This window comes from Schistocerca serialis, unplaced genomic scaffold, assembly GCF_023864345.2.
Source record: "Schistocerca serialis cubense isolate TAMUIC-IGC-003099 unplaced genomic scaffold, iqSchSeri2.2 HiC_scaffold_1362, whole genome shotgun sequence".
Lineage (NCBI taxonomy): Eukaryota > Metazoa > Arthropoda > Insecta > Orthoptera > Acrididae > Schistocerca > Schistocerca serialis.
The window spans coordinates 31,987,790-32,002,525 of NW_026047583.1; the positions used below are offsets into that span (position 1 = coordinate 31,987,790).

The window sequence follows — 14,736 nt, forward strand, 5'->3', positions numbered from 1 at the left end:
CAACATATGGGTCAATGCTGCATAGGGCAACAAAAATACCTTTGAACCAAGAAAATATGCAACAAGAAATAAACACAGTGAAAAAGATTGTAGTTGCGAATGGTTACAAAGTTCCCATGGTTGACACAATCCTAGTCAAAGTGAAGAAAGGCCCAGGCGCAAACTGCACCACAGAAGAAAAAGAGAAAAACAAATGTATATCTTGCATTCCATACATAGGCAATGTATCACAGAAGATTGCAAATATTTTCAAAAATCACAAAGTAAAAAGTGAGTTTTCTACATCTAATAAACTACAACAAAAACTAATACATAATATAAAATGTAATCAGGATCCATATTCAGACTCTGGAATATACAAGGTAACATGCCAGGAATGCTCCATGTTCTGCCTAGAACAAACAGGCCGAAATTTCAACACCAGGTACACAGAGCAAATTAAAGCCTACACACACAAGAAACACACTACGTCAGCAATAGCAACATAGAAACATAATACAGGACACCCTTTTGGAAAAATAGAGCAAATTGTCAGAGTACTCCACCGGCTAAATAAGAGAGATAAAATGGATTTGCTAGAAGAACTGGAGATATAATATTAAACGAAAAACTTGAAAGTGAATCAATGAATTTCTTCAGATGTTTTGATAGTATACTTAAATAAAAATAGTAAAACATAGAAATAAGAACAATTGTAAAATTTATGAGCCAAATTGGTAAGTTAAATAACCTCTGTACAAAAGGTGTGTGGAACACATATAATGATATCTCTGTGGACTACCTGTAAGAAGATCTTTGTAACTCTTTTGTTTATATAAGATATTTTCGATGTGTAAAGTGTACAACAAGTTGTGTGTGATGTTTAGTGTGTGTGAAACTCTGCACAAATGGACCATAAGGAAACTGTAAGTACAAATTCTTCTAAATTTCGCCACTAACTTCACCAAAAGAATCGATACCCATCTAAAAAATCACGTGTTCCTTATACATTGAAGTAAAAGTCGACGAAATGAAACAGACTCTCACACATTGACAACATCAATAGAAATGGCTTAATACCCACCAAAAAAAAAAAAAACTTAAAAATGGGAATCATTTCCCGAAACGTGTCGTGCGAAAAGTAAAATAAAGAAAAATCGTGACTGGTGGCAGAAGATTTATTTATAAACAAACCTATTGTGTTTTCACAGTCGCAGGCTTTCAAAATCCATTTATAATGGATCAAATCAGATAAAATAAAATTCTTAGAAAATTTTACAGAAATTTAATCTATCCATTATTGTTTGCAGGATCCCACATCAGATATGGCAATGGTAGCAAGGAAAGGTTCAAATTTAGTTAAAATTTTTAGAGAACAAAAAGAAAGACGAAAAGCACAGAAGAAGCATTGGGAGCTTGCAGGAACAACAATAGGAAACATCATGGGTGTTCAGAAGACAGATGAAAAGGTAAGGTGATAATTATTGAGCTTGGCACTTGTTTAGCTTGTGTTGCAGTGGATCTAAATTTTCATTTGTGAGTCTTTTCGTTCCTATCCACCAGCAGCAATTTAAACTAACTAAACAGTTTTGTTTCCTGGTTTTGAAATTGTAGTGAATAGTCAGAATGATGTCGCAGCTCTGTATGCAGTAATGTTGCAGGTAGAGCCTACCTCTAATTCTTCCAAAATTTAAACATGCTATTCTATATGTTTGTCACAGATATCAAAGTGACCTAAGTTAATTATACAGCAGATAGCATCGCTAGCATGTCAAAATCATTGTTATGATTTGGAATATAAACTACAGATAATCCTCATTTGATGCTGTACGAAATCTGAGAAGTGTGGTGTATTGTGCATGTATTGGGTTCCTCAGTAAGGGCTTTAACTCTCTGCGGTTGTGTGTAAAGTTATTGTGACAATTCAGAGAAGTGGTACTGGATCACTCTTTTCCATAATGTGTCAAGTTTTTAACTTCTGGATTTTGTTAAGGTTTTATGTGGCGTCCATTGGTAATGCAGTATACATCCATCCTCTCCTCCTCCTCCTCCTCATCATCATCATCATCATCATCATTGTCATCGTTGTCGTCCTTTTTTTAACAAGATAATTTTCCAGAAATAAAAGTTGAAGGGTAAAAGTCTAGATCAGGGCCAGTGGCATACTTACATGTTTCGTGCAGCTTCATTCTCAGCACTCTCAGTGAGGTATGATGGGAAGTACATAGTGTGTGTCAGCTGCTGTCAGCTGCTAGGTGTATGCAGTCAGTGAAAGGACAGCAGACAGACATCATGTTTTGAAGGAATATTGTGACTGCTCAAATCAATGAATCACCACCTCTGAAATCTTTGCACATTCCGGGAAACAAGGCAAATACTTTGACAGCAAAATTATTAATTTAATTTAATCTGTGCTGTTAAGTCCATTCCTAACCACAACCTCATAATAAGTATCATATTCAGAATAACCAAATATATATGACAACAAAGATTATTAATTTAACTTTTGCAAGTAAAGCTGTCTTATTCCAACCTACCCAAGACCTCTGGCTAAGCTACAAGTTAGTCTGTCATGACAAAGAGGTGTTTTAAAGGGTATTTACACCACAGGACACACAGGAAATTCAGAAAAAAAAAAACAAGAATTTTTTTCACTCAAGAAAAATCCGGGGAAAAACTCTGAATTTTTTGAAATTCTGGAAATTTTCCTTTGTTTTAGTTTTCAGTTAAATTTTTGTAATTTTGAGTGGTAAGAACTGATACTCTAACAAAGAATTTTACTTTAAACCACTACTATAGACAATAAAATATAAATAAGTGAATAACACCAAAATAAAACTTTAGTAGCAAAGAAAATGTGCCATTTGCAACAACGAAACACAGCACACACACAATCGTCTACCGACAACAAAATGTGTCAACTACAGGACGAAACCTGTAGGGCGCTACACACACACACACACACACACACACACACACACACACGTAATGTAGCTATCCACGTTAAGAAAGGTTTGATGATGTTCAGCAGCTCTGTAATGCACGATTCATCCAGTCTTAGGTAATTACGAAAATCATTGTATCCCAGCCCCTTAAGTAACAGAATGTGGATGGATTTCTTTTGTTATATGAACCAATTCTTTGCCCACACCTTTCTCTTGACTTTTTTGTGCTTGTTATCCCTAAAACAATCAAGGCAAATTCCCATTTTTGTTCCTATGTAAAACCAAGTGGCATCTCATGTAATGTAAACAATATGAACCCAAGATAAAGAAATTCCAACAACTTGGCAGTGCTGTAATCTCTTGAGTGCAGTCGGTAGGGACATGTAGGCTGCCATAAAATTGTTCAGTCAGTCGGCCGGTAAGTTGGTACATATGTACTGGCTGTGTGCAATACTTCATAACAACAAACTGCTTTTAATGAGAATGACATCACAACTGTTTACATTTCTAACAGGTCGCAGGAAAATACCCAAATGGTGGTTTGAGAAGCATTGCTTTCACAGTAAATTTCCTTTTGTACAAGATGAATTATGTTATGTGTGAGAATGTGCAGTGAATTTCTTAAATCACAGAGCGTTTGGGTCTTATTCAAATCTTAGAAAACGTTCGGGCCCAGAATACCTGCCATACCATTATTTAAAATTTGACTGGCATATGTGATAGGGGTAACACACGCTGACAAAACACTAAGTTTTTCATAAATATTTTAGTTCTTTCTAAGATTACAAATTACTCGAGAACGGTGGCCAAAGGTGAGTTCTTGAACACTTTCACATGTAAGTGACTTTTCCACAGAAACATCTTGTTTGTGTATACACCACTTTTTAGCTTCCACATTTGTTGGCTTCGCCAACTCATAACCACGCCATCACATTCTAACTCATTCTAAACTTAGGCTAAGTTACAGATCCGCCTCATCACAATCACGTTTTTGTAGCTTTGCTAACTCCCAACAAACATTGCAACCTAACCACAATCTCATAATTTATAACGTACTCAGAAAAAACTGTCAAATATTTGTGAAGGGTAAACTGCTACTCATCACAAAGATGACACATTGAGTTGCAGACAGGCACAACAAGAAAACTGTTACACATTGAACTTTCAGCAAAAGCTTCCTTCATAAAGGAAACACACTGGAAACATACAGACACACACACCAGGAAGCACACCTCATGCACACATGACTGCTATCTCTGGCCACTCCAGCCAGAATGCATCTGCATTGAACAGAAGCAGCAATCCTGAGACAGCAGAGTACCGGTGTGGGCAGTGGACTGAGTGCTGCCTGGTGGAGCATGCAGGGAGTAGACTGGCAGGACAAGGCTGCCGGACACAGTGTCAGGAGGCTGTGGGGGAGTGAAGTGGGAGGGTGGGGAGCAGAGGAGGAGAGGAGCAGAGAAGGGGAAAAGTGCGGTGGGTGCGTAGGCAGAGAGTGGCACACAGTGAGGGTGGGGGGACTTGAATTTCGAGGAGGTGACAGGACAGAAGGGTCAGAAACTGTTGGAGGGAGGGTGTGGGGAAAGTAGGTTACCATAGATTGAGGCCATGGTAATTTTGGGAGTGGAGAATGTGTTGTAATAACTCCCATCTGTACAGTTCAGAAAATCTGGTGGTGCAGGGGAGGATCAAGATTGCCTAGGTTGAGAAAGCAGCCATTGAAATCAAGCATTGTCATGTTCAGGTGCATGTTGTGCCACAGTGTGGTCCACTTTGCTTTTGTCCACAGCTCGTCAGTATCTGTTCATCTTGGTGGACAGCTGGATGACTGCTTTCACAGGTGGTGTGGCCTCTGATGGAGTGGACCGCCCTGTGGCACAACATGCCAATGCACCCACCAGGCCTTTCCCTTCTCTGCTACGCCCCTTTTCCACTTCCTGCTTCTTCCCTCCCCTTTTCCCCTTCCCCCTTCCCCATCCAGAGTTACCTGACACTTCACCTATCAGTTGGCAGTGCTGTCCCACCATCATCTAGTCCCTGAACGGTCCTTCCATCAGTGCACTACTAACCATCCCCTTCCCCCCTCCCCCACTTCCATTCAAGACAGTTGCATTCTGGCCACAGGTAGAAATTGTATGTGTGAGCTGTGCTTGCTTGTGTGAAAGTGTGTGTGTTTCCTTTCTGACGAAGTCTTTGGCTGGAAGCTCAATGTGTAACAGCTTTGTTATTGTGCCTGTATGCAACTCACAAAGTGTCATTTTTACAATGAGTAACAATCTGTCATTTTCATAATATTGTTGATATTCTAACCTGGACTCCCTATTGTTTGCTTTAGTTAAATACTCTTGACAACAAATAATATGAATTTAATCTTTGCTCTTGTGTCCCAGCATAACTGCACCCTTTGAAATTGTGATGTATTAAAAAAATGAATAATTGTGATAATCAAGATTGTAAATTATGTTTTGTTCGTAGCAGTGACAACAGCAAAGAAGAGAATGGTTACTGTTTCAATGCTAGAAGTTTATTCCCTTTTTTTCGCCTGTCATTGGTTACCTAAAAGAACATCCCATTGACTAAGCAAAACAGCTGTTGCCAACCTATGATCAGTAGAGAAACACCACCTTGACTGCCGCTGGCTGTGATCTAGACTTAGCCAAATTGAGGTATAAGGTGTTACAAATAAAGTGCTCATCCAGTGGGGCTGGTTTAACCTGTCTTGAAAATTAATCATTCAGGTAACGCCATACTTCATGAAGATTGAGCAGTGCTGCAAAACATTGTTGGAACTGTATATAGCATTTGTAATTAACATTATCAGCAGAATTAAAAAGTATTTGTAGAGATTATTAAGGTTGTGCGACTTGGTTGGAGTGTATGAGTGGAATTAAGAATATTTCAATACTAATACACTTGTTTTCTATCTTGGAAAAGAATCTAGTAGTTGCATGTGTTCACTGCACCAGTTGCACCTGTCACTGTAAAGTTAACTCTTTACAGAAGATTATGTTTCATGTGAACTCCAAGTCTACATCTAGCTGTTTTTACATTACAACATATATCTGTCACATTATTTCTGTCTCTTCATTTCTCATATGACATTGCAAACCCCTTGGTGTAACACAATTAATGGAAGCAGTAACAGAATTTCCATATAACTCAGACATTGAGTGGATGATAGGCACATAAACAATACTGGAAACGTTCTTGAGATTTTGGTCAACATTGTTTTTCATATTCAACTTGAGGGGGGGGGGGGGGGGGGAGAAGACTGACCACCTTCTTGCACATGTGCTTGTTGACCATCCAGTGCCACTACTACACAGAGTGGTTAACTTGACGTTTTAGCTTTTGTGCTGTGTGTTTCTTTGAGTCATCGGTCTTCTGACTGGTTTGATGCCGCCCGCCGTATATTCCTCTCCTATGCCAACCTCTTCATCTCAGAGTAGCACTTGCAACCTATGTCCTCCATTATTTGCTGGATGTATTCCCATATCTGTCTTCCACTGCAGTTTTTGCTCTGTACAGCTCCCTCTAGTACCATGGAAGTTATTCCCTGATGTCTTAACAGATATCCTATCATCCTGTCCCTTCTCCTTGTCAGTGTTTCCCACATATTCCTTTCCTCTCCGATTCTGCGTAGAACCTCCTCATTCCTTACCTTATCAGTCCACCTAATTTCCGACATTCGTCTGTAGAACCACATCTCAGATGCTTCGATTCTCTTGTTCTGGTTTTCCCACAGTCCACGTTGCACTACCATACAGTGCTATGCTCCAAACGTACATTCACAGAAATTTCTTCCTCAAATTAAGGGCTATGTTTGATACTAGTATACTTCTATTGCCCAGTAATGTCCTTTTTGCCATTGCTAGTTTACTTTTTATGTCCTCCTTTCTCCGTTCAGCATTGGTTATTCTGCTGCCTAGGTAGTAGAATTCCTTAACTTCATCTACTTCTTGATCACCACCAGTGATGTTAACTTTCTCATTATTCTCATTTCTGCTACTTCTCATTACTTTTGTCGTTCTTTGATTTACTCTCAGTCCATACCCTGTACTCATTAGACTGTTCATTCCATTCAGCATATCACGTAATTCTTTTCAACTTTCACTCGGGATAGCAATGTCATCAGCAAATCGTATCATTGATATCCTTTCACCTTGAATTTTAGTCCTACTCCTGAACCTTTCTTTTATTTCCATCACTGCTTCTTCGATGTACAGATTGATGAGTATGGGCAATAGACTACACACCTGTCTTACACCCTTTTTAATAAGAGCACTTCGTTCTTGGTCATCCACTCTTATTATTCCCTGTTGGCACTTGTATATCTTGTATATTACCAATCTTTCCCTAAAGTTTACTTCTATTTTTCTCAGAATTCCGAACATCTTGCACCATTTTACATTATTGAACACTTTTTTCAGCTTGACAAATCCTATGAGCGTGTCTAGTTTTTTCTTTAATCTTGCTTTCATTGTCAACTACAATGTCAGAATTGCCTCTCTGGTGCCTTTACCTTTCCTAAAGCCAGACTGATCATCATCTGACACATCCTCAGTTTTCTTTTCCATTCTTCTCTATATTATTCTTGTTAGCAATTTGGATGTATGAGATGTTAAGCTGATTATGCAATCATTCTCTCCTGTCAGCTCTTGCAGTCTTCGGAATTGTGTGGATGATATTTTTGTGGAAGTCGGATGGTATGTTGCCAGATTCATACATTCTATACAAGAATGTGAATACCCATTTTGTTGCCACTTCCCCCAATGATTTTAGAAATTCTGATGGAATGTTGTCTACCCCTTATGCCTTATTGATCATAAGCCCTCCAGAGCTCTTTTAAATATTGATGCTACTACTAGATCTCCTCTCTGTTCTAAATTGACTCCCATTTCTTCTTCTACGACATTGGACATATCTTCTCCCTCATAGAGGCTTTCACTGTACACTTTCCACCCATCTGCTCTCTTCTCAGCATTTAACAGTGGAATTCCTATTGCACTTTGAATGTTACCCACGCCTGCCCTCACTCCCCCCCCCCCCCCCCCCCCCCCCAGCTGTACACCATTATCCCACTCCCCTGCTTTTAATTTAATCAAACATTATTTTGACTTTCCCATATGCTGATTAAGTCCTTCCTACAGTCATTTCTTTTTCAATTTCTTCACGTTTTTCTTGCAGCCATTTCACCTTAGCTTCCCTGCTCTTCCTATTTATTTCCTTCCCCACTGACTTCTATTTCTGTATTCCTGAATTTGCATGAACATTTTTATACTTCCTTCTTTCATCAATCAGCTGAAGTATTTCTTCTGTTACCCATGGTTCTTCGCAGGTACGTTCTTTGTACTTGTGTTTTTCTTTCCAACTTATGTGATTGCCCTTAATCCAGCATCTGATTTTGGAATCTCCGTGTGACCATGATGTAATCTAACTGAAGTCTTCCCGTATCACTTGGCCTTTTCCAAGTATACCTTCTCCTCTTGTGATTCTTGAACAGGATATTCGCTATTACTAGCTGAAACTTGTTACAGAACTCAATTAGTCTTTCTCCTCTTTCATTCCTTGTCCCAAGCCCATATTCTCCTGTAACCTTTTCTTCTACTCCTTCCCCTACAACTGCATTCCAGTCCCCCATGACTATTAGATTTTCATCTCCCTTTACGTATTGTATTACCCTTTCAGTATCCTCATATACTTTCTCTATCTCTTCATCTCCATCTTGTGACATCGGCATGTATACCTGAACTATCGTTGCACTATTATAAATCCATATTGTAAGGTCAGCTCTAGGAATGCACACCAAGTTCTGTAAGACTGTGAACAAAACTGTGTTTCATATACTCTTCAATATCATGACAATAAAGTATGTTACAGTGGAAACAAACTTAAATATATCTGCAGCTATACCAGTTTTTAATGGATTGTCGTATTCAGTAGCCCATGGAATGAATTTTGGTCTAAGTTTGGATGTAGTATGTCGTGCATCATCATACTTGTGAGGCTCCTACCAGTAGACTGGCAACATTTATGTTAAAGGTAAAAATTCATGAAGTTATCGTAAAGCCTTTTGTGATGTACTGAAACATTGCCAGTGTCTTAGTCACACGTTAAGAGACTACAATTGATGAAAATACAGAGACTAAAATTTGAGGAGGATGTGCCAGATAACAAAGAAACATGGAAGAACAAGTACATCAGAATGATGACCAGAGTGGCAACAGTAGAAAATAGCCTTCAGAAAGGAAGACATCGACAGAAGGACAGAAGTATGGAACTCTCATTGGCAAGAGTAGTTCCACATAAAAACAAAAGTTGCCACTGTTGCATACATGCAGTTGTTTTGGACAACTACTGTATTTGAAGGGAATCAAAATGATGGAAGGTGCGACTGCAGCTTAGCAGCTGCTGCTACATAGCTGAGAATCATTGCAGAATAAGAACTTCACATGCAGATTTCAGTCAATATGTCAGAAGCACTTTATCATTTTAGAGTTGCTCTATTCTTCTCTTATTCTAGCATAACCCATCATTTCAAACATTACTGATAAAAAGCATGTATCATAAGCTTGTTTCCATTTCCCTTGAATCTATACCAAGATCATTTAGTTTTCTTGAAATATTTCTCTTTGTAATGTGCAGTATGCACTGTCTGATGGAGTACAAAGCACGGTCTTTTTTAAGAAGGTAGATTATATGTTCAGCCTCCGAGACATTACAGTGCTCAAAATCTTATCAGTTACAGGAACAGAGATGAAGAACAAGATACGTGTGACATCTGAATAAGAATCTGAAGAAATATAAGGGTGTTCAAATCTAGGTGCCCTTTAGAAACATTATCATGACGCGAAATGTTAAAATATGTATATGTGCACAAGATGACTTTTAGATTGAAGTAGTAGCAACAATTAACAGTTTACCGTACTACTGACCTTCTGTAAACACCTTAACAATATCACTTTAAATCTGTTTTAAATTGCTTGCAACTGCTTAGTGTTTTGCTACCATTTTGACATCTGGCAGCTACAAAAGATTGTTTTATTTTATTCTTGTGTTTTATGTTTGTGTTACAGGACATACGACAAAATGAAAATGATGAAACGGATTATAAAACTGATCAAAAGTTTGCAGAACACATGCAAAATGCTACTCAGGCAACAAGCGAATTTGCGAAGAAAAAATCTATACTCCAGCAGAGACGATACTTACCTGTTTTTGCAGTGCGACAAGAGGTACACTTTATTAGATGCCGTTATATCTCTTTCACATTTAAATTTGCTTAATTATATTTTGTACCAATCAGTTATCTGTAATTCAATAATCTTGACAACTTGTTGTTGTTGTCTTCATTGTTGTTGTTGTAGAAATAATCTTTAACAGAGAAGAACCAACTTTATAAATATCAAGAGCTCAGATGGAAAACCAGTCCTAAGTGAGGAAGGGAAAGCAGAAAGGTGGAAGGAGCATGCAAAGGGTCGATACAAGGGAGATGTACTAGAGGCAATATTATGGAAATGGAAGGGGGCGTACATGGAGATGAGGTGGGAGATACGCAACTGCATGAAGAATTTGACAGAGCACTGAAAGACCCGAGTAAAACCAAGGCCCCAGGAGTAGAGAACATCCTGTTAGAACTGCTAACAGCCTTAGGAGAGCCAACCATGACAAAACTGTTCCATCTGGTGTGCAAGATGTATGGGATAGACAAAATATCCCCAGTCTTAAAGAAGAATGTAATAATTCCAATTCCAAAGAAAACAAGTGCTGACAGGTGTGAAAATTACCAATATCAGTTTAATAAATCATGGTTGCAAAATACTGACACGAATTCATTACAGAAGAATGAAAAAATTGATAGAAGACGACCTCAGGAAAAATCAGTTTGGATTCTGGAGAAATGTAGGAACGTGCGAAGCAATACTGACCCCTATGACTTCCTTCACAAGACAGGTTAAGGAAAGGCAAACCTACATTTATAGCATTTGTAAACTGAGAGATAGCAGTTATAAGAGTTGATGAGAACAGAAGGGAAGCAATGGTTGAAAAGGGAGTGAGACAGGGTTTTAGCCTATCCCCGATGTTATTCACTCTGTATATTGAGCAAGCAGTGAAGGAAACAAAAGAAAAATTTGGAGCAGGAATTAAGGACCAGGAAGAAGAAATAAAAACTTTGAGGTTTGCCAATGACATTGTAATTTTGTCAGAGACAGCAAAGGACTTGGAAGAACTGTTGAACGGTATGCACAGTGTCTTGAAAGGAGGATATAAGATGAACACCAAAAAAAGCAAAACAAGGATAATATAATGTAGTCTAATGAAATCAGGTTATGCCGAGGGAATTAGAGTAAGAAATGAGACACTTAAAGTAGTAGATGAATTTTAAATAACTGATGGTGGTTGAAGTAGAGAGGATATAAAATGTAGACTGGGAATGGCAAGAAAAGCATTTCTGAAGAAGATAAATTTGTTAAAATTGAGTATAGATTTAAGTCTTTTCTGAAATTATTGATGGGTGAATCACGTAACTTACGAGGAGGTACTGAATAGAATTGGAGAGAAGAGAAATTTGTGGCGCAGCCTGACTAGAAGAAGGGATCCATTGGTAGGACACATTCTGAGGCATCAAGGAATCACCAGTTTAGTAGTGGGGGGGATAAGAATCATAAAGGGAGACCAAGAGATGAATACTCTGAACAGATTCACAAGAGCATAGGTTGCAGTAGTTACACAGAGATCAAGAGGCTTGCACAGGATAGAGTGGCATGGAGAGCTGCACCAAATAACAACAGTAAAAACAACACAAAGAGAAGCTAGGAACACTGCCTGCAACATATCTGTGTTCACTTAGTCTGCACCTAGCAGCCCACTATCTTGTCCCCGCACGTTTCTGATCTACCACTACAGTATCTTCCTCCATCCCGTACTATCCTCCAGTAGTTGCCTTGAACCTGACTCTTTGAAATGATTTTTAGCCAAATGATGTGTGGTCTTTTTGCTACATTACATAGTATACCATTAATACCGGGCAGAGTCGTGCACGCTGCCACTATTAGCCTGCCCAGCCCATGTCTCGTGGTGTAGCCTGTGTGGTACATAGTCTCAATGGATCACAGGATTGTGCGTGTAAAAACAATATGCTAAGTGATCCGAACCAGGTTGCTCATTGCTAGACTTATTACCCCAGCCTTCCAGGTTGCACACTGATATGCAAGGGGGTACCCAGGGGGGGAGGGGGGGGGCATAATAACATTGCTGTGGGTGGAGCTTGTGTAGTACACATTTCTGTCACTAGGTATGTATAGCACAACTCAGTGCCAGTTCAGTGCCACCTGTGTTGTCAACCTGGCTTGTTGTGTTCAACTGCAGTGATTGTTTTTGATAGTGCTGTTTTGTTCTTGTTCCGTTTTTTATTATGGCAAGCTTAGCGAACAATGTGCAGCTGTGAAATTTTGCTTTCTACTCAGTAAAAATGCGGCTGAAACTGTTTTAATGTCGAAAACAGCTTACCAAGATGACACTATGGTAGAACTCAAAGTGTACAGGTGGTTTACTTGATATAAAAATGGCGACATGTCCTGTTCTTGTTCTTGTTCTGGATGACCATCATCTACCTGAATCAATGAAAATTTGAGAGCTGTTGCTCACAGACTGTCGACAGACAATTGATCAATTGTCAGAAGTTAGTGGTTTATATTGGGGCTCAGTTCAGTGAGTTTTAATGGAAGATTTAGGAATGAAAAGGGTTGTTGCCAAGTTTGTCCCTCGGGTTCTAACTGACAATCAAGACGAAGTGGAGTTGGAACATGTCGTGCTTTGAAACAACAGTTTGAAACTGATCCAGATTTTCTGTCAAAGGCCATTACTGGTTTCGAGTCATGGTACTATGTTTATGACCCAGAAACTAAGCAAAAGTCAAGCCAATGGAAGACATCGTCATCACTGTGTCCATAAAAATGCCCTCAAGTCAAATTAAACATCAAAACAATGCTGATTTGCTTTTTTGATGCCAAGAGTGTAGTTCATTCAGAGTTTGTTCCCCCAGGTAAGACCATCCATGAAACCTTTTCTTTGTAAGTTTCAAGAAGATTGGGCAACAGTGTTCACCAGAAAAGACCTGATTTGTGGCAGACAGGAGACTGGTTCTTGCACCACAACAACACACCTGCATACACAGCCAGCTCTGTAAGACAGTTTTTGGCTAAAAATGGCATGGTTACCTTGCCCCAAGCACCTTACTCACGTAAACCGGCTCCATGCAACTTTTTCTTATTTTTGCACATGAAAGAACACTGATTTGACAACATTATTGAAGAAGTCAAGAAAAAAAAGATGGATGAGCTGTCAGCCATTTCTAAAGATGACTACAGGAAAGGTTTTGAACAGTGGAAGCACCGGTGGGACAAATGTATTAGTTGTAATGGAGAATATTTTGAAGGGGATAAGATTGTTTTGTAAACAATTTGGAAACATACAGCTTTTATTTCTTCACTGTAGTTCCAGTTAATCCATTTTTTATTACTCCAGTCATGTACAGTATCTGCATAGATATCTCTTTTTTGATTGGAAGAGTGTATGCAACAGCAATAACAATTACAGGTAACCTCTACTCTGGATAATTTCTGTATTTCCAAATAATGCAAATCAAGACAGAGTTAAAGCCATTGTGTTCCTGTAGGGTTTGTGGTTTTCAGTAATTTCAGTAATTTTCTTGCATCCAACTAGGTAAATACCAGACTGGTACACATATATGTTCTCAGACTTGAATGTGAGATTAACATTAGATGCAGACATTTCGGGTTTACAGATCCTGTCCCGTAGGGAAGTGATGCATCAAGAAGGGGCATCCAGCTACTAACTACCACTAACATTACCAAAACTGGCACAAAATGTTGCCCCCTCAGGGACACGAGAAAAGACAAAGAAGGGGGGGGGGGGGGTCATTGTGCAGTAGACAGGCACTTGTAAAAGTAGAGAGTTGCATTTTAGTCCTTTGCATAGCACTTGACAATGAACACACACTTATATTGTGAGCACCATTTTCTGTTGCATTCAACTGGTAACTAAATATATCTGCTCATCTCACTCACTCAAACATCATGACAGAGTGAAGCACTTTTAACAGCGCATGCGTTAGATGTGCATCCGCAGACTTGTGACAGCAGCTGATTAGTGTTTCAAAATCCTGGTTTTCTGCATTATCTGTGATGGGCAATTGGTTAACAAGGGTGAGTTACATGTGGGGTCTTATAAATATTGAATAGGCCAGCTATACTTTGCCCACCCTGTATATACTCAGGGCTGGTTCAAAAACGTTTTTCCACACAAGCAATTTATCATTTGGCACCCAACCCCTCTCCGTTTGGCACTTCCGCCTTTTTCCCTCATACACTTTCATCTGTGTCAGTAATTGTGATATGCACTGTATACAAAAATTGCACTTGGGTGCTCCCAGTGGCTCTCTCGAGAGGAGACTGTAAGAACTTCTCTTTACCGATGTCATTCATATTTACAGCTGTATGGAGCACAACTAGGACTGCAACATGGATGAAGAGGAAGATGCCATCTCAGTCATTTTTGAGAACACTTGACACTCTGGTTGCTAAGGGTTTATTTATCGATTGTCATTTTTTATTTGTACGAGGGTAATCCCAAAAGTAAGGTCTCCTATTTTTTTATAAGTACATAGACCTGTTTATTTCTACAATGGTTTACATCAGTTTACAGCTTGAACATTTAGCTATTTTTTGACATAATCACCGTTTCTGTTGATGCATTTTTGTAGATGCTGTGGCAGTTTTTATATGCCCAT

The 14,736-nt window shown here is 39.0% G+C and overlaps 1 protein-coding gene across 1 annotated transcript in view; it reads left to right on the forward strand.

Moving 5' to 3' along the window:
• The window catches only part of LOC126440349 (pre-mRNA-splicing factor ATP-dependent RNA helicase PRP16-like), a 183,608-nt gene that overhangs the window by 37,510 nt on the left and 131,362 nt on the right, over positions 1-14,736 (forward strand). Inside the window, exons 8-9 of the mRNA XM_050090637.1 lie at positions 1,290-1,448; positions 10,001-10,159. Coding sequence (XP_049946594.1) covers positions 1,290-1,448; positions 10,001-10,159 — 318 coding nt within the window. The remainder of the gene's footprint in view (positions 1-1,289; positions 1,449-10,000; positions 10,160-14,736) is intronic.